Source organism: Caloenas nicobarica, chromosome 7, assembly GCF_036013445.1.
Source record: "Caloenas nicobarica isolate bCalNic1 chromosome 7, bCalNic1.hap1, whole genome shotgun sequence".
Taxonomy (NCBI): Eukaryota; Metazoa; Chordata; class Aves; order Columbiformes; family Columbidae; genus Caloenas; species Caloenas nicobarica.
The window spans coordinates 21,473,467-21,495,302 of record NC_088251.1 but is presented as its reverse complement, the minus strand read 5'-3'; the positions used below and the strand labels follow the sequence as shown (position 1 = coordinate 21,495,302).

At 60.4% G+C, this 21,836-nt stretch overlaps 2 protein-coding genes across 3 annotated transcripts in view; one reads left to right on the top strand and one right to left on the bottom strand.

Annotated features, from left to right (window-relative positions):
- The first annotated feature begins 3 nt into the window (after positions 1-3).
- NFKB2 (nuclear factor kappa B subunit 2) lies at positions 4-11,673 on the top strand. Of its 2 annotated transcripts, XM_065638367.1 has the most exons (24): positions 4-39; positions 3,112-3,300; positions 4,326-4,370; positions 4,845-4,923; positions 5,402-5,442; positions 5,545-5,643; positions 5,881-6,032; positions 6,794-6,900; positions 7,057-7,215; positions 7,321-7,425; positions 7,570-7,655; positions 7,780-7,918; positions 7,998-8,117; positions 8,222-8,404; positions 8,567-8,708; positions 8,856-8,970; positions 9,167-9,374; positions 9,465-9,634; positions 9,780-9,882; positions 10,017-10,246; positions 10,428-10,497; positions 10,601-10,773; positions 10,851-10,962; positions 11,048-11,673. In XM_065638367.1, exons 2-24 carry the CDS (start codon positions 3,256-3,258, stop codon positions 11,167-11,169), a joined length of 2,805 nt encoding a protein of 934 aa, XP_065494439.1. In that variant the 5' UTR covers positions 4-39; positions 3,112-3,255; the 3' UTR covers positions 11,170-11,673. The 2 variants fall into 2 exon arrangements, with proteins under 2 accessions (XP_065494439.1, XP_065494440.1); XM_065638368.1 differs by lacking the exons at positions 4-39; positions 3,112-3,300 and adding an exon at positions 3,719-3,736.
- The window catches only part of PSD (pleckstrin and Sec7 domain containing), a 35,358-nt gene continuing 25,053 nt past the window's right edge, over positions 11,532-21,836 (bottom strand). The window contains exons 10-16 of the mRNA XM_065638365.1: positions 18,213-18,256; positions 16,719-16,897; positions 15,794-15,864; positions 15,049-15,206; positions 14,560-14,704; positions 13,763-13,906; positions 11,532-13,358 (exon numbers count right to left, since the gene is read on the bottom strand). Coding sequence (XP_065494437.1) covers positions 13,119-13,358; positions 13,763-13,906; positions 14,560-14,704; positions 15,049-15,206; positions 15,794-15,864; positions 16,719-16,897; positions 18,213-18,256 — 981 coding nt within the window. The 3' untranslated portion in view covers positions 11,532-13,118. The remainder of the gene's footprint in view (positions 13,359-13,762; positions 13,907-14,559; positions 14,705-15,048; positions 15,207-15,793; positions 15,865-16,718; positions 16,898-18,212; positions 18,257-21,836) is intronic.

Genomic DNA, 21,836 nt, shown 5'->3' with positions numbered 1-21,836 from the left:
GGCCGCGGCCGGGGCGAGGCGGCCGCGCTGGAGCTGAAGGTAAGAGGGGCGTGGGGGCCGGGCCGGGCGCTGGCGCTGCGGGGCCGGGGCGTCCCGGGACACGCGGCGGGGATGGCCCGGGATGGGGCTGCCGTCCGGGATGCCGGTCCCCCGGGGCCGGGGTGAGCGCGGCTGAGCCGTGTGCCTCTGCCGGGCAGAGGACAGGGCTGTTTGCTTTAGCGAGGAGAGCATCTCCGCCGAAAGCACCCCTGTTCCTCCTGCCCAGCCCCGGCTTGGGGGGTGCACCCAGGGGGATGCTGAGCCGGGCTGTCGATCGTGTACCGCAGCCTCCCATGCTCTGCCGGAGCTGGGCTGAGCCATGTGCATCCTGGGGTGACGGGCACAAGTGTATCCTAAATCTCAGTGGAAAGGGAGCTGAACTGGTCGAGAGGTTTAAATTTTCAGTGCCAAGGCAGCCCGTCCCTGCTGAGGGGTCTGCAGCAGCTGGCCCTGGGCAGCTCCTGGCCTCCCACTCGCCGTGGCAGCCACACGGGTCCCTGGCTGCCTTTTGGCTGGCTCGGGCTGGGAGTGGGGATGTTGGGAAGATACAGGCTGGAGAGAGGTCTGGTGTTTTAGCATGGGGAGGAGAAAACAAGTCCCAATGCTGGTGTTGACACCCATTTCCTTGCCAGTGGGGAAGTTACTTATTTTCCTGTTTCCATGTTGCTAGTGAATGCTGCCCCATCCCACGGCTCTCTCTCCATATAGTGGGCAGGGCTGGCTTGCTGCTTGCCCTGAGGGGAAGAGATCCGCACCCGCATCTTCAGCTCTACCCCAAAAGGAGCCACGAACACCAACGTGGCAGTGATACCATGGCCATATTGGAAACCAGGGAGAGTGAGAGACAGCAAACACCAGGCTGGAGCTGAGAGGGGTTTTCTGAGGGCACACATACAACTGGAGCTGATGGTTCATAACACAACAGCAAAGCAGCTGATTTACAGGCCCTAGAGGAGAAAACCAGAAGATCAGTGGGTGGCTGGGGTTTGCCAAAACCAACTTGATAACCACGATGGGAGTGAAGGCATTTACAGAGAGATACAAATGGCTTCGGTGCTCGAGGGCAGGCTGTCAGGGAGGGGAAGCCTTTGACAGCGATTAGGGAGAGGGGATTTCTCTCTGCTGCACTTGCAGGTCAAGGACTCAGTTTCCAGGAAGAGTCTCAGAACAAAGACCCTGGGAATGCTGTGCAAGAGGGACTCGGCAGCCTCTTGCCAGACCCTTGCCAGTAGCTGGGACTCCTGGGATGGAGCCGAGCATAGGATTTGTGCAGAAAGCAAGGTCAGGTATTCAGGGCTATAATTTGCAGGCGTTAGCAGGCCCTGGGGGAAACAAAATGTGCAGGGAATAGTATGTGAGAGGAGCAGCCAGCTGGGAGGCTGGAACATGTCAGCTGTACACCAGGGCAGTTCGGAGCAGAGCCACAGTTGTGCTGCCTCCCATGTATCTGGAACGCCGTTTCCCATGGCTGCTGAACGCTCCTGACACAGACAGACATTTCCCTCCTGCCCGCAGGGCATCGGCTCTGCAAGTCAGCCAGCTGTCACAGGAGGAAAGAAAATAGCACCTGCCTTACTCGGTCACGTTCAAGGAGCTGCAGGCATAGAAGAATGGCTTTAACTTGCAATGCTTGCCGGCGGCTGGCCCTTAGTTGAAGCAGTTTGGCTGGCACGGGGAGGCCGTGCTGTTCAGCAAGGGTGCCCTGGCAGTGCTGGGCCCCAGGGCAGGGAGCTGGTGCTGCTCTGGGAAGTGTGTCACAGCTGGGTTGCTGATCTTTCCCCCTATGCCCAGCAAGGCCTGGAGAATCCTTCCTGAGACCTAGGAAGGTCTGAAGATAGGAAGGATTTAGCCCAGCAAAGGGAGGCTGCTGTGTGTGTGCAAGCCCAGGGTCCAGGGCAGACACACTGGGTACCACAGAGCAGAGAATGATACTGAAGGCAGGGTGGGGAGATGGATTTTTTTCTGGGATGTGTGGAGGATAAAAGCCTGAAGGACATAGCTGCTCAGCACAGGAGGCAGGACTTACCTCGAGAGCAGGTCTGAGGTTGCCTGAGGTTGCTTTTTCAGGAACAAGGAAAGGGCGACGATGCTCCAGCCCTGCTTGACAAGCAAGGTGGGCTTCCTCTCACACACACTGTGCAAGTGTGCAGGTATATGGCCGGCAACTCCTGAGTGATCCAGAGCTGCGCAGGCTGGGGAGAGGGCAGGCACGACCCCATGACATACCTTAGTCATGCTGGTTGCTGCAACAAGTGGAAGTGTCTGGGGCAGTGATGAGTGAGCTGTGAAAACCCCTCTAGAGGGGTAGGGGCTGATGGCACTGGAGAAAGGGAGCTGTTCTGTTGAAGGGTCACAGTCTCTTCTTCTCCAGCATCTTCAGGCCTGGGCTCCCCCAGCAAGGCTCAGTAGGTAGCATTCAGGTTGGCTGTTCCCAGCACACCGAGGAAGGATGTTTGTCCTCTCCTTCACCTCTCTGGGAAATCCATGCCAGCAGATGAGGTGGCTGGCTGGTGGTGACAGGCTGAGGCTGCCCCAGAGGGAATCTGGAGAGCAGGTAGTGCGTGCTGCTTCACACAGGCCAGTGGGGGCTTCTTTCTGCCCATGCTCCCAGGCTTTTGGAAGCCCCTGCAGAATGGCAGGAGGGAGGTCCCACCTTATTTTGCAGTGCTGGATCTCCATCTTCACCCAGCTTGCAGCCCCCGCTGCACCTGCAGGTCCCCTGGACCCCATGTCCCGGGCTGCAATGCTGTCTGGGCTGCATCCTGCAGGCTGGGGGCAGGGGCTGCCGGAGCTCTGCTGGGCTCCCACGGCACACCAGCCAGGAAAAACCTGGGGCTACAGGGCAGCCCCTTTGGAGGACTTGAGTGGCTGGAAAATCTCCTTGAAAAGGCTCTTTTCAACTTCTGAAGAATATGAGTCACATACGGGTTGAACAATCCCCTTCCTTCCCCTCTTCTCCTACACACCCAAAATCCCCTGAGCGCAATGTGCAGCAACCACTGATTCAGAAAGTCATGGTATGAGGGCACCGTGGAGTCAGATACTTTTTTTCTTTTTCTTTCCATTGCTTAGAGAGAAGAAATGTGGAGCAAGAGAGCATGCCTGGAGGCTCTGCTCTGATCCTGCCCTTTTGCTAAAAATCTCCAGTGGTTTTCTGTGGCTAGGCAGACCTTGACCCCAGCGGAACCCCTATCTGCATCAGTCCCGGCGGTCACAATGCTGGGGCTGGACAGGTTGCTGAGACCAGCCTCTTCCTCACCGGTGAGTAGGACAGTATGAGCGCCGCGGGTGGCAGAGAAGACCCCTCTTGATGGGGTCAGTGCCTTGCTGGGGTTGGCGGGGGGCATGCAGCGTTGAGAGATGCTGCCACGGGGGGCTCTGGGGCTGCTGCTGACACTTTGAAACCAAATACTTCCTAGTGGGAAAGAGAGAACAGGAACACGGATGGCAAATGCCTTTCTCAGGCCACCTCTGCAGGAAGGATGCAGGCGCTGTGGCCTAAGTGGAAACTGGGGCAGCGGTGGAGTAGGAAAGCACTCCTTTGGGTGCTGACAAGTGGTTGCCATGTGCCTGCTTCGGTCTGTAGAGTCCTGGAAAGTTTCCCTCAGCCAGAGGGGAGGCATTGGGCTTTGGGGCAGAGCTTTGGGTCCAGGGGCACTTGGAGGAGACATCCTTCTGCGGGAGGTGCATCATCAAGGTGAGATGATGCAGGGTAGGGACCTGGGGGGCCCCTGGAACTGCCACCAGGTTTTATGGCACAGTCTGGGTGGTTTCAGCTGTGCTGCGCTACAGGTCTTGTAGGGAAAGGGCGCGATGGCTGGTCAACGGGGGCGCGGGCCGGCGGCTGGGGACGGCGGGGGGCAAACCCCTCCGTGCTCCCGGGGGAAATCTCGGGAACTTCGGGCGCTCCCGGCGTGCCAGGCAGCGCCCAACCGAGAGCGGCCGGGGGAAGCGGGCGGGCGACCGCCGGCATTTCCAGCCCGCCCGGAGCCCAAAGCCCAAAACTCCCGGGCGGCGAGGAGACGGCGCGTCCCACCGCCCCCGGGCCGGGCCGGGGGAGCCACCAACGGGCGCAAGGGCAGCCGAGCCCCGGGCCGTGCCGAGCCCCGGGCCGTGCCGAGCCCCGGGCCGTGCCGAGCCGAGCCCCGGGACGCGGCGGTGCGGGGCGGGGCGGTGACGCGCGGTCCCGTCATTTCCCGGCTCGGCGGGGTTTCTAGGGACTTTCCGGAGCGGCGGTACCTTCCTGCCGCCGCCGGTCCCCGCTCAGCCCCGCGCTCTCCCCGCAGGCCGGCGGCCGGCCCCGCGCAGACATGGACGAGCAGTTCCAGCCCGTGAGTGCAGCACGGACCGGCTCGGCCCCAGGGCGGGGGGAGTCGCTGCCTGGCCCCGGAGCCGGGCTGGCGGCAGTGCGTGACCTACGGGTGGGGTGGAAGATAGGGGTCTGTGGGTGCCCCCGGGGTGGGGGGTGGAGGTCTGTGTCCACCCCCAGAGTGGGCAGTGGGGGGTATGCAGGTGCTACTGGGGTGGGAGGTTGAGGGTCTGTGTCTGCCCGCGGGGTGGGAGATGCGGGTCTGTGCTTGCCTCTGGGGTGGGTAAATGGGGTCTGCACGTCTGCACCTGCCCACCCCTCTTCCCCAAGAGGGGGATCTGTGCCTGCTTCCCCTCACAACGTGGGCAATGGGGATCTGTGCGAAACTGCCCCCACCCCAGGGTTTGGAGATGGGGGTCTGTGTCTGCCCCCCAGGGCAGCTGGATGTTCCAGCCCCAACACACTCATCACACTCATCTTCCCTCCCGCCTCACAGTGCCTGGATGGGATTGACTACGATGACTTTGATTTCACCTCCCACATGATGGAGCAGAAGGAGCCCCTGATGGAGACAGGTAAGGGCCCCTCTGGCTGTGCCCTCCCGAGGTCCTGGGTTGCAGTGGGGTTTCCCACAGGCTGAGTCATGCCTTGTAGTTCCCAGCAGCACCACGGGCTGTGTCCCTGCTGGCCCCACTGTGGGCTGACTGGGAATCCCTGCCCCATGCCACCAGGACGGGGACTGTTCAGTCTGGCACCACTGCTCAGTCTACCAGGGTCCTGAGGTTGGACTGTGATGGGTCAGCATGGGCTCCCCACTCCCCACGTGCGAGAGCATCCTCTGACCCTTCCCTCCTCTCCAACCACTGCTCCCAGATTGGCTGTGACAGCACAGGGGCCAGGAGCCCTAAGCACCCCCATGGGGCAGGAGTCATGTCACCTTCAGCACTTTCCCCATACCTCCAGCATCCTTCCTGGGACCATGCACTTTGGTTTATCCTGTGTTTCTCACTGGTGCTTGGGTAATCCTGTGTTTCTCTCTTCTCCGTCCTCCAGTGGAAGGTCCCTATCTTGTCATCATCGAGCAACCAAAGCAGGTAAGGATGTCACCCAGGTAAGGGCAGGCATAGTTGTCATCCCCTGCTCTCATGGCATCAGGTGTGGGCCACTCTTGGCTGATCCCCTCTTTTCCTCCACAGCGGGGGTTCCGGTTTCGGTACGGCTGTGAGGGCCCTTCACACGGGGGGCTGCCAGGAGCATCCAGCGAGAAGGGGCGCAAGACCTATCCCACTGTCAAGGTGAGCGCTGTCCTGGGGAGAGGAGCGTCTCTGGCTGGTGCGTGCGAGCACCAGGAGGGTGCCTGGAAGGAAGAACATGACCCATGTATTAAGCTCTGTGCATCTCCTGGTGCTGGAGGGGTGGGACAGCTGCAGCAGGATGAGTGGTGGCTGTGGAGAGAGACAGCAGGGATTTGCGGAGAGTCCCACAGGCTCTGGGGATATTGCACCTGACTCTCATCTCCTTTCTTCCTGCAGATCTGCAACTACACTGGGATGGCCCGGATCGAGGTGGACCTGGTGACACACAGTGACCCTCCGCGTGTGCATGCCCACAGCCTGGTGGGCAAGCAGTGCAACGAGGCTGGCAACTGTGTCGCGATCGTGGGACCCAAAGACATGACAGCTCAGTAAGTGTGGAGGGAGACCTGGGGTGGCCTCTTGCATCCAGGAGCTGGGTTTACTGAATGGGGCCAGAAGTGGGTTTAGACAAGGTCATCACTACAGCTCTGTTCCCTCAGCATTTTGCCCAGCTCTGAGTCCAGCACGTGCAGGTTGTTTTGGGTTTCTGTCCTCGGGGTTGCAGCTCCTCAGTTTTGCAGATTACTTATGTAGCCTGCCTGAGTCCCAGAGTTATTCTGTAAGTGCTGGTGGGTGGCTCCCTGCCCAGGCAGCTGCTGAGGCAAGAGCAGGCAAGCTCCTGGCTGCTCAGGTGGCCGTGTGCCCTGACACTGCTGGCCCAGCAGCCTGGTTTGGAGAAGAGGGTGTTTCCGCTGGGTCTTCTGCTGGAGTGGGACAGGAGGGACCAGAGCTGCATGTACTTTACGTTGCCTATGAAGTTTCTTGTAGCTGTAAATCCAGCCCTGGTTGCTGGCTCAGCCTGGTCCCACCTGCATCCCTCTGGCCTCCAGCCGTCCTGGTCCTCCCCTTTGGGCTTGTCACCTGTGGGAGCCTGGAGTTTCCCAGCCACCTCTTTTCTGGGCTCCTTCCCTCCCCTCTGCAGTTGCTTCTCTTTGCCCTGCACACGTTGAGCCCTTGCTGCCCCAAGTGGCCCCACTTTGAGCTTTGCTCAGCTCCTTCCCTTCAGCACGCAGGGGCCTGTGTGCCCTCCAGGCCAGCTGCTCCCCGCCAAGGGCTCTCAGGATCCCAGCGGGATCGCTTTCTCCTCCAGGTTCAGCAACCTGGGTGTGCTCCATGTCACCAAGAAGAACATGATGGAGATAATGAAGGAAAAGCTGAAGCAGCAGAAGATGCGTAACAGGAGCCATCAGCTGACGGGTGAGGGCGGCCTGGGGGCTCAGTGGGACTCAGTGCCCCAGGGGGAGTGGGGGCCTGCTGTGGGGTAACGGCTGAGGGGCTGGTGGGGGACAGGCAGGGGAACCTGGAGCCCTGTTCCCTTGCTTAGCTTAATGGCATCTCCCCCTGCCCTGGCAGAAGTGGAGCTGCGTGAGATCGAGCTGGAGGCAAAGGAGCTGAAGAAGGTGATGGACCTGAGCATCGTGCGATTGCGCTTCACTGCCTATCTCCGTGACAGCAGCGGGAACTTCACGCTGGCTCTCCAGCCTGTCATCTCTGACCCCATCCATGACAGCAGTGAGCATGGGGCCGGGCTGGGGAGGGGACCCGGCAGGATGGGGAAGAAGGTGAGGGGTGCTCTGTCTACCATGGCAGCTCCCAACACCTCCTCTTGCTCTGCAGAGTCCCCAGGAGCTTCCAACCTGAAAATCTCACGGATGGATAAGACGGCAGGCTCAGTGCGGGGAGGGGATGAGGTCTACTTGCTGTGTGATAAAGTTCAGAAAGGTAAAAGCCATTCCCTCCAGCTGAAACCTTCCAGAAGGGCTGCGGCGGGAGAGATTGGAGGCCCCTGGGTGGCTGGAGTTCCTTGTCCCCGCAGCCCAGCTGGGGCAGGGTGACAGGCATTGCCAGCTCCGCTTCTTTCCCTAGATGACATCGAGGTGCGTTTTTATGAGGATGACGAGAATGGCTGGCAGGCCTTCGGGGACTTCTCCCCCACTGACGTGCACAAGCAGGTACGGGGAGGCGGGGGGGCATCCTGCCGTGCCCTGAGCCAAGTGGGTGCCCTGCAGGGTGGGGGAGCCCCGTCCCTGGCTTCAGGGAGGAGCGGGACCCCATGTCCGTTTGTCCTGCCCACAGTATGCCATCGTCTTCCGCACGCCCCCCTACCACAAGCCCAAGATCGACCGTCCCGTCACCGTCTTCCTGCAGCTGAAGCGGAAGCGGGGGGGTGACGTGAGCGACTCCAAGCAGTTCACCTACTACCCCGTGGTGGAAGGTGAGCACCCCTTGGGCAGCCTGGCGTGCCCCCTGCCGCCGGGGCTGCCCCTCACCCCACTGCCCCTCTCTCCCCGCAGATAAGGAAGAAGTGGAGAGGAAGCGCAAGAAAGTCCTGCCTCAGTTTCCCCAGCACTTTGGCGGGGGCTCACACATGGGGGGTGCTGGTGGGGGGGCCGGGGGCTTTGGCTCTGGAGGAGGTGAGTGGGGACCTCTCTTCCCCCTCCCCGTTTGGGTAGCCATGGCCTGGCCCTGGGGGCTCCCTGCTCCCCTCCGGTCTCATCCTTCCTCCCTTGCTACACAGGTGGGAACCTCAGCTTCCCCTACTCCCCTGGGCTGGCCTACAACAGTATCTACTCGCCTGGCCCCCACCCTGTGGGGGGCTACCAGGGGGGCGTACAGATGAAGGGCCCCGAGGCGGAGGGGCCCGGGAGTGACAGGCAGGTGCCTGCGGAGAGCACGTACTGCAGGGAGCTGCAGCAGCATGGTAGGCTGGGCCGGAGGGAGAGCCGGGGGACATCGCTCAGGAGAGGGGACAAGGGTTGAGGACCTTTTTGGCCTGGGTGCTGCTCTCCTCTGCACCCAGGGGAATGCAGCAGGGTGGACGTGGCTGCTGCTCCTAGGGGTGACATCTTGCTTTGCTCCCCAGCCCGGCTGTGCCAGCTGTGGATGCTGGCACTGGCCCGTCGCAATGCCCATGCCCTGCTTGACTACTCGGTCACCGCTGATCCCCGCATGCTGCTGGCGGTCCAGAGGCACCTGGCTGCGTCGCAGGACGAGAACGGAGACACGTGAGTGCACAAAGGTTTCAGGGGGGAGAGTGAGGAAGCCTTGTTGGTTGTCGGAGCCGTTTTGGGGACTCTAGGGGCTGGGAGGTGACAGGGAAGACCTAGAGAGGCATGGAGCTGAGCCAGGGGCCATCCCCACTCTCTCTGCAGGCCCTTGCACCTCGCCATTATCCATGAGCAGACAGCTGTGATCAAGCAGCTGATTGAGGTCATCATTAGCATCCCCACCCAGCAGATCATCAACATCTCCAACAACCTGCAGCAGGTATGTATTTCTCAGGACAGGTGCTTGCCCTCTACCTGGGGCTCCCTCCCATTTCTTGACCTCAGGGGCTCCTGTTGCTGCTCCCACTGAGAAGAGGCTGCAGGGCTGAGCATGGTGTAGCCATGCTGGCAAGGACGGTGGTGCAGGACTGAGCTCCTCTTGCGAGCGCTGCTGAGGCGGTGCTGCTGTCCCACAGACACCGCTGCATCTGGCAGTCATCACCAAGCAGCCCCAAGTGGTCCAGCTCCTGCTGCAGGCCCGTGCTGACCCCACCTTGCTGGACCGCTACGGCAATTCCCTGCTGCACCTGGCGCTCCAGGCTGGCGATGAAGAGATGCTGAGGACGCTGCTGTCCCACCTGGGCTCAGCTGCCCCTTACCTGCTCTGCCTGCCCAATTTCCATGGTGAGTGGAGCTGGGAGATGATGGGCAAGTACTTGATGGTGCTATTTGGGGGCTTGGCTGGAGATCTGCTGAGCCTCTCCCCTATTGCAGGCCTCCTGCCTGTGCACTTGGCTGTGAAGGCAAAGAGTTTGGCCTGCCTGGACCTGCTGGTCAGGAAGGGAGCGGATGTGAATGCGGTGGAGAGGCAGGGTGGGAGGACGCCCCTGCACCTGGCTGTGGAGATGGAGAACCTGAACATGGCCACCCACCTGGTGAAGAAGGTATGGAGAGCTGGTGGCTATGGGATGGGGCACAGCCTCTCACAGGACCCTGGCAGAAGTAGGGTGTCCCCTGTGATATTAGGGTGACGGGGGGGGTGCAGTGCCCAGGAAGCCCATCCTCACGGCCTTGCACCTTCCTCCATAGCTGGGAGCAGATGTCACCAGCCGGACCTTCGCTGGGAACACCCCCTTGCACCTTGCTGCTGGCCTGGGCTCCCCTACCCTCACCAAGCTACTCCTCAAGGCTGGTAAGGTGCCGCCTTCCCTCTTCTCCTTTCCCTTCCCCACAGCCCCAGTGGCCTGTACTGGGAGGTGGCCGGGCACAGGGCAGACCCCTGGGCCAACCTTCACTTTTGGGGGCTCTGTCCACCTTTCCTGGCAGGGGCAGATGTGCTGTGTGAGAATGACGAGCCTGTGAGCCCATCCTCATCGGAGGCCAGCAGTGACACGGACGCTGACACTGAGGAGCAAGAGCTGGCCATGGACCTGGGGGAACCGTCCCCAGCTGCGGAGTGTGGCACCAACCCCCAGCCCCCTGCACAGGGGCGCAGGCAGGCAGGGCACAGGCAGCGCCGCTGCCACATGCCCCTGGACCTGACTCGGAGCCAGAAGGTGTGTGGCGCAGTGGAACAAATTCCCTGGGAGTGTTTCTGTTAGGGCCACAGCAGGGATGGAGCAGAGCTCCAGGAGATGCTCCTGCGAGGATGCCGGTGCCCCTCTGTGTCCTGTGGGGAGGTGGGGGAGCATTGGCTGATGCTTTAGGGGATGCTGACATCCATGCACCTGTCTGCAGGTGCGGGAGATCCTGCTGCAGGCCTCCAAGCAGGGCCCTGAGGCAGAACTGCCCGCTGCCCCCCAGCCAGGTGAGCAACCCCTCTACCCCTGACAATGCTGCGCCTGGGCAGGAGAGCACCCTGCTGGCAGTGAGGATGGGCAGCGTGTGATGGAGGCACCTCTCCTGTGCAGGGAAGGTCCTGTCGCTGGACAGTGAGGTGCTGCAGGGGCTGGAGCAGCTGCTGAACCAGGACTGCAGTGGGTCGGACTGGATCGAGCTGGCCAAGCGCTTGGGGCTCTGCAGCCTAGTGGAGACCTACAAGGACACCCCCTCACCCAGTATCAGCCTCCTGCGCAGTTATGAGGTCAGTGCCTGCTTGGGGTGCCCCTGTCCCCCATGTCTGTCCTGCCACCAGCCCTACTCAGTGCCCTGTCTCTGCAGCTGGCGGGGGGCAGCCTGGAGGGGCTGCTGGAGGCGCTGGATTCCATGGGGCTCCGCAAGGCTGTGAGGATGCTCCACAAAACTGAGGCACTGGAGAAGCTGCAGAGCACAGGTATGGGGAGCGTGGGGCTGGTGGGGGTGTTACTCCTGCCCCCCTGACCCCATGTCGCTGACAGCACCCGGGGCTTGCTTTGCAGAGCTGAAGGAAGACAGTGCCTATGGCAGTGAGTCGGTGGAGGAGGAGCAGGCGCCCGTGCTGGCCCTGAAGCCGGGGCCAGGGAGCGAGCTGCCCCACAGCCAGCAGCCGCAGGTGCACTGAGGGGCCGGCAGCCCCCGCACCCACCTGGGAGGGGCTGCATGCCCCCTCACCCTGCCCATGCAAGTGCCTTCTGGACCTGGGGCCCAGCTGCCTGGACTTGGGGGGACAGGACACAGCCGGCTCCCACCACTCTCTGCTCTTATTTAATGGTCCCTCTTCTGAATAAAGGGACACAGTTTCCATTGGCCTTTGCCCTCCCTCTCTCCAGCCCCACCCTGAGCAGGCAGGGTGCTGACACCTCTTAGCCCTGCCTGGGGCTGGGAATTCGGCAGCAAGGAGGCAGCTGCCACCCCCTCCTCAGCATCCTGGGGCTGTCCCCAACCAGGGGAGAAACCACAGCACACGCAAGGAGTGAAGAGCAAGTTTTACTTCAGTACTGAGAGAAGAAGCTGTACAAAGGTTTTTCTCCCCCAAGCCACCTGGGGCAAGGGTGGATTTTTTCCTGTGTTATTTTTTTTCTTTTTTTTTTTTTTTTTTTGCAATAGACTCAAAAGAGCAGAATAAAAATTTTGACACATTCGCAAAGTCAGTGCTGAAACCAGCCAGGTCCCGGGCAGCCGAGAACAGAGCCTGTTGACAGCCTGCACCTGCAGCCCTTCTGCTGTCCCCGGACTCCTCCCTGCACAACCTGGGCACTCCTGTGGCCATGTTCCACCACTGGATGAGCATCCTCCAGCCCCCTCTGGGGGGGTGGGGCTGACCCAGCCTGCCCCTCATCTTGGAGAGGAGGGAGCCTGTGGCCAAGGAAGGGGCCACACCACGACTGCTGCAACATGAGGACCTCACAGTGCTGTGGACAAGGCATTGCTGGCAGCCTCCAAGGCCCCAGCCATGCTTTGGAGAAGCAGCATGGGAAGGAAAGCCAGCTCCAGGCTGTGCCAGTCTGATAGGGCAGCAAGGAGACCTCAGTCAACCCTCGTTTTGGGGTTCACCTCTCCCCTTCATGCAGGAGTACTTACACACTGCTGCCCAACACACCTTGGGTACGATGCTCACACCGAGGCAGCACAAACAGGGCTGGTCAAGGCTGCTGAGGGGCAGGTCACGAAGCAGCCATGAACAGAGCAATGGGTGCTGCTATCCCAAGACGGCCACCTGCGTGCTGTCTCTCTCCGAAGGGTTGCTGGTGCTGAAGCAGGGCTGGGATGCAGGCAGCAGCACACGCAGGAGCCCATGCTCAGCTTGCTGCAGGAGGCAGCCAGTCGTCCCCCGAGTCCATATAAAAATCTCTTCCCCACCAGAATGCAGTGCCTACAGGACATGGCTGGGTTTGTGGTTTTGTTTTTTTAAACAGTTCCCAAAAAGCATCAAAAGTAGCCCCCCAAAAAACTCCCTCGTGGTCAGCTCAATCTGGTACTAAAAAGTGCAAAACTGTATCACAAAAACCGTTCAAAAGTTGTAAGAAAGCAGGGAGGGTGCAGAGGTGGCAAAGAGGGGGCCAGGTGCCATCACCCTGGCTCCTCTGGCCACCAGCCCCAAGAGAGGGGACAGGCTAGGGCTGGCCCCCTCCTGTCTGCCCCCTATGGCACAACGGAGCTGAAGGAGAAGCGGTCGCTGGCTTTGTTTTGCTGCATTTTTGTCTTTTTTTTTTTAACCACTTAAGAATGGAGACCAGTGGGTGGGTTTTGGTCGTTCTCCCTCCCCAGGGCAGGGGGACTGGGTCCTGCAGCCAAGCACAGGACAAGGAGGGGCAGGAACAAGTCTGATGGGGTGGACGATGCAGGCAACTCCTGCGGGCAAGGACCAGGGACTGTCCTGCTCTGCCACTGTCTCTGGTGGAGGGGCTGCAGCCATGCCTGGCTGGTCCTGGCGGCCAGGGAAGGGCTGGCACCCCCTGGCTCGTGCCGCAGACAGACGGACTCATGCAGGGTCTCGGCAGGTATGTGGCCTCCACCCTGGCGTGGGGGGCGGGGCAGGAACCGAGCTGCAGTGTGGGTGGCTGATGCCCCTCACGACTTCTGGGGGTGGCCGGGGGGCTGGCGGCTGGCACGCTCCGAGACGTTGCGCTTCACCTTGGTGGTTGTGCCAGAGGGCTCTGCATTGAGCGAGGGGCTGGAGCGAGATTTTTTCAGGCCATCATCGTCCCCGTCAGCTGTGTCAAAGAGAGTGGACTCGAACGCTGCCAGATCCTCGGAGCCGGCCTTCAGCTTGGCCCGCAGCAGCATGGCGTAGGTGCCATAGCGGGATTTCTGTGGGGCAAGAGCAGCAGAGAGAAGAGTGGAGGAGCTAGGCACAATCCCATCAGCCAGCATCACAGTGTGGGTGCGATGCTTGTGGTCCCTCCACCCCAGCCAGCATTCAAGGGCCGGGGAGGGATGCTCATGGTCCCTTCCCCCCATACAGGAGCACTCGAGTGGCAGAGTGCCCCCAGTTTTGGGACTGGCAGCACCATGGCACATCCCAGCCAGCCTCCAAACCCACGGAGTCCCTTACCCGCCCAGGTGGGTGCAGAGCTGGGGGCATTGTGGCAGTACCTGCTATACCCAAGGCCATTCAGCTGACCAGGATGGGACAAGGGGGTCCCATCGCTCAGGGATGGCCAAGTGGACAGGGGAAGAGGAGATGAGGATAGAGGAGGAGTCTCCAGGCTCACCTCAAACTCCAGATACTCTTCCTTCTGCTTCAGCTCCTCGTACTCCTTGCCCTTCACCTTCTTCTCAGGCAGTGAGGAGCGATGCTCCAGCAGCTCTGCTGACATCGTCTTGAACTTGGTCTCATGGCTCTTCACCTGCTCCTCCTGGGGAAGGGTGGCACCATGTCAGTGCCCTCTCTGCTCTGCCCAGCCCCATGCAGCCCCTCAGCTGCAGATGTGTGTAGTGTGAGCCAGCTGGGGCCAGAGCCCCTTTCTCCCGTCCCTGGTCCAACCAAGATCTCAGCTTCTGCTCCTGGGTTGTTTATTGTTTCTTTTTTTTTTTTTAAACGGCAGGCAAAAGCACAGGCCCTTGGGGGCAGTCTGCTCCTGCCTGGAGTGGGGGCTGGCTGTGTTCTGAAAGCAGAAGAATTTAATCCCCTCCAAAACTAGGCTGGTGGTTTTTTTAATCCTTTCTGCTCTATGAATAACTGTCCTGGCACGCGTGAGCGCCCACTAATCCCCCTGGCTGGTGGCCTTTCAAGGTCCTGGCCCTGGCAGCACCCTGTAGCTGTGGTGTAGGACCACGTTCTCTTCCAAGGTCTGACTCCATCGCCTGTCTTCCATCCCTGCTGTGAAGAGTGAGACCCACTGCCCCCCACCCAGCCTCAGCACCCCCTTGCTTGGCAGCTTCCTGGCCATGCTCCCTCAGCCCTGAACCCCACTGGGAGGCAGCACACGGGTCTCTCCACAGGGGACAGTGCCACTAGTAAACCCAGGGGTCTGTCCGAGGCCCGTGGCTTCCCCACGTCATGGCCTACCTGGGACAGCCTGGTGCAGGAGCTGGGCAGCAGTGGGCGGCTGAATTTCTTCTGGGAGCCGATGGCTGCAGGGAAGGGGGGCGCGGAGAACATGGCTGCCACCACGTTGATGCGTGTGATCCACGAGTGCATCTGTTCGGGGTTTCTGGGGAGAAAGGCCAAACAACAGGTGGGCTCTAAGTGGCACTATCCATGTCACAGGCAGAGGGACCTGCCCTCTAGACAAGATCTGGGTCCCCCAGACCTGGCCTTGGCCAGCCATGGCACTTGGGGCTCTGCCCCTTGCCACTTGGGCCACCATGAGCCCACTAGGGTGGGAAGAAGAGGAGCTGGGCAGAGCCCAGCAGTGATACTGGGTCCCTTTCCTTCCAGAAGGAGTCAGGACAGGAGAAAGCAATGTAGCCCTAAGCCCCATCCTACCCTCCACCCCAGTCAGAGGAGTCCCTGCGCCCCAGCATGGGGCCCAGCCAGTGATCATGGGGGACTCACTGTGCCTGGAAGAGGAAGACCCTCCAGTCAGCTGTCCTGAGGTAGAAGACGTTGGGTCGCTTGCTGTAGTCAGACGCCCGCGTGGCAAGCGAATGATGGATGCTAATAGCGTTCTTCAGCTCCTCTTCCGCCAGTGCCTTCCCTGGCTTATATTCCTCCTGCAAGTCACAGGGTGTTTCAGAGCCAGTTTAGGGATGCACCGCCCCATAAGTCAGCTCTACAAGGCTGCAGTGACTGCAGGCAAGTGCTGGCAGTGGTGGGCCTTGGAAATCACTCTCCACCAGGCTGCTGCAGGCTCTGCCCCCAGCTCACACTACACCCATGGGGAGAGGCTGCACAACCTGGGAACATGGGCTTGGCAACAGCACGGCAGCTGTTGCACTGCCCTGCAGCTGGGCAGTGTATGTGCCTGCAGGACACTGCATTTACAGCCCAAACCCCCACCCACAGCAAAGACCCCGGTGCCTCCTCTCTCCCCAAGCCAAGCCCCCACTTGCAGGGCCCTTGTCTGGCAGCCACCTTCACCACCCCCTCCGAGCCCAGGCACTCTGGGAAGAGAAAGGCCACCAGATCCCCAGGCAAGAGTTCAAGCAGGCATGGTGCTGAGTCTGATTAGGATGGGCTTTGCAATGCTGTGCATGGGAGCCCCTCTCTCGCTGCTGTGGGGATTGCTGTGACCTCCTTCCCTGGGTCAAGGACGGTCCCTCTCCCTGGTGTGGATGTGAGCAGCCCCGCTGCTGCCTACCTTCTGCAGGTAGAGAATCATCCCCTTCAGGATGGCGTGGAAGGGCTTCCAGCCGCGCTTCCCTCGGGGTGCTGCCAGGGAGGAGAGAGCAGCCCAGACATCAGCCGCAGCACGGAGGAAAGGGAGGCAACCTCCCCCTGCAATCCTCCTCCAGCCAGCCCTGCTGTGGCGCACGTCACCCCACCCCGGGGACGGGCAGCACGCCAGGACTGTCCCCATGCACCTGAGCCGTGCCGGCCGTGTGCCTGGCAGATGGTGCTGCTGGCAGGGGGCTGCCTGCCGGCCCCTGGGGCCCGCACCGCTGGGCTCCCCGCCTCACCGCGCTGCCCTCCTGCCTCACCACTCCCTCTCGGCTTCACTGCTGCCTCCCCGCTCCAGGATGGGGCCGAGGCGGTGCTGCCCACCAGGTAATGCTGGCTGCAAAGCATGGCTGCATCTAATCAGATCAAGGCGACATTAGATGGCCAAGGCTTAGAGCAGATTTTATGGAGGAAACAGTGAACGTGCCTGGCAGTGCCCAGGTAGCAGCAGCCCACTGTGCTGCTCGTTTACCACACCACAGGACACCTTCCCTTGTCCCCACCATCCTGTGACAAGGGTGCATGCCCCAGGGAGCCCATTCCAACTCTCCCATTCCCAGCACTGCAGGCAAGGGCTGCGCTGCCTGATGCCAGCTCAGCCTCTGCCCAGCCCTGATGGTGGGGCTGGACCGGCAGGGAGAAGCTTTCAGGCTCCCCAGCCTGAGGCCTCAATTATGCCCAGCACAGCCACACAGACAGGGCACAGGGGGCTGATGCTGGAGGCTGGCATGATGCCACAGTCAGAAGTCACATAGTGACTCCTGCCCTCCTCCCCGCTGAGTTTCTGGAGCTCACTGGTGCCCTCTCACCCCAGAGACCGTCCCACGGGCTCCCCAGGCACCTACTTTTCTTGCAGTCCGGATCAGCGTGGATCTTGCGCACTAACAGTCCATGCTTGTAGGTGGCGATGCTGGAGTCTTGGGAGAAGTCCAGAAAGGGGTTACTGCAGCTGCTGATGCGCTTGATGGACTTAGGGTTGGGGTCCGCCAGCTCCGAGAGGGACTTTCTCAGCTCCTCTTCGTCTCTGCCAGGCACAGATTTGGGTGGGGAAAGGGGTTGTTACCTTGCTGGAGAAAGCAAATACCAAGCCTTCTACTTGCTGGTGCCATTTTAAGGCCTGGCTTCTGAAAGGGAGGCCAGGAGAGGCAGAGCAGGCTGAGCAGTCACCAATAGAGAGTATCCTAAACCCACTCATGCCTCTGCTCCTGCTCTTCTAGGCTGGCAGCTGTGGTACTGCCCGACTGCCCAAAAGATAAGGCATGGGGGTGTCTGCTGCTGCCCCAGTGTGGGGGCCCTGCCTGCTCCAGAAGCATTTTTGGACAGGGCTGGGACTAATGTTGGCCAAGGTGACGAGCCAGGGGCCATGGAGGAGCAGTGCCCTGGGGCTTGGCACCACCACAATGCCCCTGTCCCATGGTGTACAGGCTCACAGGCAGGAGCTGGCAGGAGAGAGGGTCTAGAGTAAACCCCCCTCAAACAGAGAGCCTGGCTGTGGTCCCCACTTCTTCAAGGCAGCAGCCAGGCTATGGGGCTCAGAGCCATCAGCCACATGGTGCAGGGAGCCCCAAAGGCTCTAGGGGCACTAGCCCCAGGGCAGAAGCATGGGTGGGCAGGACACAGGCAGGCCCCCACTTGCATTCTCCCTCCAGGTCATGGCCCCTCGCACTGCAGGCAGGCTGCTGCCGGCAGGGCGCATCGGTGCTGTTCCCCCCTCGCCCGGCAGCAAGATGTGGGAGCCCAGAGCTGCTGCCTCTGCCCTCCCTCAAACCCGCTCACTGCTAATTAAACCCCTCAGCATCTGCCTGCGTCTCCATGGCAGCAGCCCGAGCGCATTGGCTCAGCGCTGGCAGTACTACCGGGCTGATTAATCCCCGCAGCGCGGGCGCTGCCGCTCCTGCTGCTGGAGATGGCAGCTGTGGGCGAGGGTACGGGCACCCTGTGAGGCTCCAGCACAGCCACAGCCCCCCTAGAGCCTGCCTGCCTGCTCCCACCCTGAGCACAACCACCAAGGCAAGAAGCAATGTTAAAGCTGCGGGGAGCTGTGGCCTTGGGCAGCCTTCCCCCAGCCTGCTGGGGAAGAGGTGCCCATCGAGGTGCTGAGGGCAGCCAGGGGTACGCTGCCACCACAGCTCTCCTGGCACCTCCATCTCATTTCATCTCAACTCGTCTCATCCCACATCCCCACAGCCCTGCGGGATCGTGGCTGATCAGGCCTCTAGGGCAGGCAATGCTCTGGTGGGGAGGGCAGCAGGGTCAAGGAAGCCCCCCTTGATGCCTGCGAGGTGGCGCCACTGCCCACCCAGCACCAGGCAGCAGCATCCCCCAGGAGGGATACTCACATGGCCCACTGCAGCTTCTCATTCTTGATGGAGCCGTACAGTGTCTGTAGAGAGAAGAGCAGGGGATCAGCAGGAGAGTGATGCCAGGTCAAGAGAGCTGCTCTGGAGACAGAGTGGAGACAGCAGGCTGGCTCAGGTGCACTGGAGGTTAAGGCAGCTCCAGGGCAGTTCATCCTGGTCCAGCCCTGGCCTGGCCAGCTGTCTTTGTTTCAGGGCTACAGGTACCTTCTCCTGCAAACCTACACACACCTTGGGCACGGTACTGGGGCACAGCCCTGGCTGTCTCTCCTCCTCCTCTGCCTGCCCGTGACAGTGGCGTGGCATCAGCAGCATGACAGCGAGGCACACCAAGCATTTCCAGTCTCTCAGGAGATCCACTTTTCTCTGCTCCAGGGTGTCCCATGCTGGCCAAAGGCATGGCCTTCAGGAAGCCCAGGCCCAGGAGGGCAACCCTTTGGGCTAGACTTTGATGGTGCATGCCTGCACCCTGCTTGGTGGGACTTCAGCCTGCCCCAACGCCTCCAGCAGCTCCAAGCCACCACATACCACAGCCAGCGACCTCCTTGGCATTGGCCACCTGTCCTGGGATGGCAGAGGTGGGCTCATGGCAGAACCCTCTGCTCCACAGCGATGTGATGCTCCTGTGGGAAGTTGCCCAGCAGAACGCTTAAGGTTTGGGAGAGATTTCAACAGGGTGCTGACTGTGGACTTGCAGAGACACCAGCACACTGTCATTCATTAAGATTGACCTCGTGGCTGGTCAAGGCAGGATGGGTGTTTGCCTACAGCTGAGCTGCTGCTGCTCAGGGTGGCTGTGGCCTGTCCCTACCCTGTCCCCAGCACTCCCCTAAGCACCCTGCCCTCCCTGCCAGCCCAAGCACTGCCAAGCTGAGCAAGGCAGGACCCACTGTCTGCATCTCAGCACAGGAACAAGCTGAGCCTGCCTGCAGCAGGATGCTCCAGGGCCCCGCTCCCAAGCGTTTGTCCGGTCCAAGCTGGGTGCAAGCCAGAGGCACTCGGCAAGGCTCTGCAGCCGGGGAGGCTCTGGAGAGGGTTTCAACACAGCGCTCGCAGAGGGCTTCAGAGCAAGATCTGGAAGGCATCATCCTTGGAGGAACATAATTGAGTCTCGCACAGGCTGTTCAGGCAGCTGTCAACATCCATCACTGGGCCAGAGACTGCTGCTGAGAGATCTTGCTGGTGGCTGAGAAAGTACAACCGGAGGCGTGCAGGGGCCCGGGAAGGCCAGCCAGCAGATAGGCCCCAGCGGTGTCTGGGGAAGGGGCATCCATCACTCCCCCGAGAGGCACAGCGGCCAGGACAGAGCAGGGACCGGCTCCCTCCCTCCCTTCCCTGTCGGGGGAATGGTGGTACAGCATCAGCTTGTTTCTCAGAGGATGAAAGGGATCGCCCTGATCTGCAGGCAGAAAGCAGGGTTCACTTTCTCCTGGGAAGACAGGAGGTTCACGGATGAGGAACAGCCTCAGTGCCCAAGTGGAGATTAGACCCCAGCCCCATTTATGCAGTCCCAGTGCCAGAGGGGCAGGATGCTAAAGTGTGAGCAGGGAGTACCTGCTGGAGTGCTGGCAGAGAGGTGGCCGGAGGAGCATGGGTTGCAAAGAGACCCAGAAAAGAGCCCGGGAGAAAAAAACCAACCCAAAGTCCTGAAGAGGGAGCAGAGCAGGGGGAGAAGCAGGTGTCTCAGAGCAATGTGAATGACAAGGAATTGCCACAGGAAACAGAGGGAAAGCGATCTTACTCATTGCCAGGGATGCAGCCAAGAGATGCTGAGAACCAACAGGCACAAAAAGGAGATTGGAAAACTGGCACAGAGACATGGGGACTGGGAACCACAGAAAAGCTCCTCAGAAAGAGCAGGCAGGATGGGACATGTGGCTTGGCTTCCATCCAGCTCAGTGACAATATAAAGAGGGGTCGGCTCTGCACCCCAAGGAAGGGAGACGTGAGCCAGCTGCATGTGGATTTTGGAGGACAGGGTGAGGTGCTGTGGGAGAGGACTGCGGCCCCCAGTCCCACACAGGGCTTGCGGGAGGATTGCTGCTAAATGCTGAGTGAATGAGCTGATGTCAGAAGATGCTCGGGGAGTAATTCTGGATGGCACAGTGCCGGAGAACAGCCTGGCAGAGCACCGCGCTACAAAAACCCAGGCTCTGGGACTGTCAGTGCACACTTCAAAGGCTAAACTGCCTCGTGGCTTCAAAAGGCTCTAGCCACCCTGCTACAAGCCCTGACAGCGTCCCTCAAACCCGCTGCGGGCAGCAGCTACCAAGTACCCTCACCTCAGAGATGGGGAGCAGGGGCTGCTCAGCACTCCTGTGTGAGGGAACTGTGAGCTGCAAACGGGGAAGCTGGGGGGATTGAGAGGGCAATGCAAAGCTTTACATTTACACTTAAATCCTGCCAAGACTCTGCTTCGCTAAACACCAACCCCAGTCGACACCGGTCTCGAGAACAAAGCTGGTGGCCTCAGCCCAAGTCCTAGCTGAGAAGATGCACTCCAGCCACAAAGTCCATCCTGCTCTTCTGGTCCCATGGTAGTACCACCTCCTGTCAGTCCAGGCTCTTTGGTGCACAGACCATGTCTGCTGGAGAAGCACAGGCAGTGCAGGCTCCTGAAGCCTAACTCACAACCACATCAGCAGAGAGCAGAGACACCAGATGAATCACTCAGCAGGTCCCTCTCTCCAGACTGTCTTTGCTCCATAGATTCATTCTCCTTGGGCCAAAAGGACAGCACCTCTTGACAGCTCTGAACTTGCAAGCACTGCTCAAGAGAAAGCAGGGTGCTGGCTCCATGCCACCATGGCTGACCCCAAGTGTAGTTGGGGCTTTTTGTCATCGCTGGGCTATGAGCTCACTGCTGCAGCATGCAGCGCCAGCCAGCTCTGCCCTAGACATGTGCAACATCATAGAGACCTACAAATATATTGTCCCAGCAGGATTTCTAATCAAACCAACAACATCCTTCTTTGATGCCTTCCCTTTCAAAAGCAGGCTGAGAGGACATCCCAGAGTCCTGCTCTAGCAAACGTCTCCAGGAGGGGTGGGGGCTGCACTGGGCAAGAAGCAGGTGGCTCTGATGCTCCAACCCAGCCCTAGCACTGGCCCTGCTGGAGACAGCCCTACACAGTCAGGGCAAGGAGAAGACATCCTCCTTCAGCTCCCCAGCTCAGAGCAGACCAGAGTGGAGATCCAGGGCTGGTTTGGGGAGCCAGGCAGCAAGCTGGCCTGGACACAGGTTTGACACATACAGGACTGTACCGAGGGCCGTAGCCCAGCACTCAAGTAACAGAAGAGGGTTGAGGTGAGAATTTAGGCATCCAGCAGAGGATTTTAACCCTTTCAGAGGTTTCTCTTTTATGGATCATAACTCTTATGGACATGTCCCCTTTCCAGTCTGATGGTTCCTGTGCTAAGCAACACAGTGCTAAGCTCTCAGTGCTGCAAGATGCCCTGTGCCAATCAAGGCTCCCCTTCCTCCTGCCATCCCTCTGACCAGCCACAGCTGCGTGACATTCTGCAAGACAGACTTCACAGCCACCAAGCACCCTCCCTGCAGTCATTCTGCCTTTCTCCATGCCTGGCAGCATTTTGATACAAGAA

What these genes read in the sequence shown, in the direction of transcription:
- NFKB2 (XM_065638367.1), top strand. Translation starts at nt 3,256, where the DNA reads ATGCTGGGGCTGGACAGGTTGCTGAGACCAGCCTCTTCCTCACCG. An exon ending in TGACCCCATCCATGACAGCA is followed by an intron (nt 7,216 to 7,320) that starts GTGAGCATGGGG and finishes CTTGCTCTGCAG; the next exon opens with AGTCCCCAGGAGCTTCCAAC. An exon ending in GCCCGCTGCCCCCCAGCCAG is followed by an intron (nt 10,498 to 10,600) that starts GTGAGCAACCCC and finishes TCTCCTGTGCAG; the next exon opens with GGAAGGTCCTGTCGCTGGAC.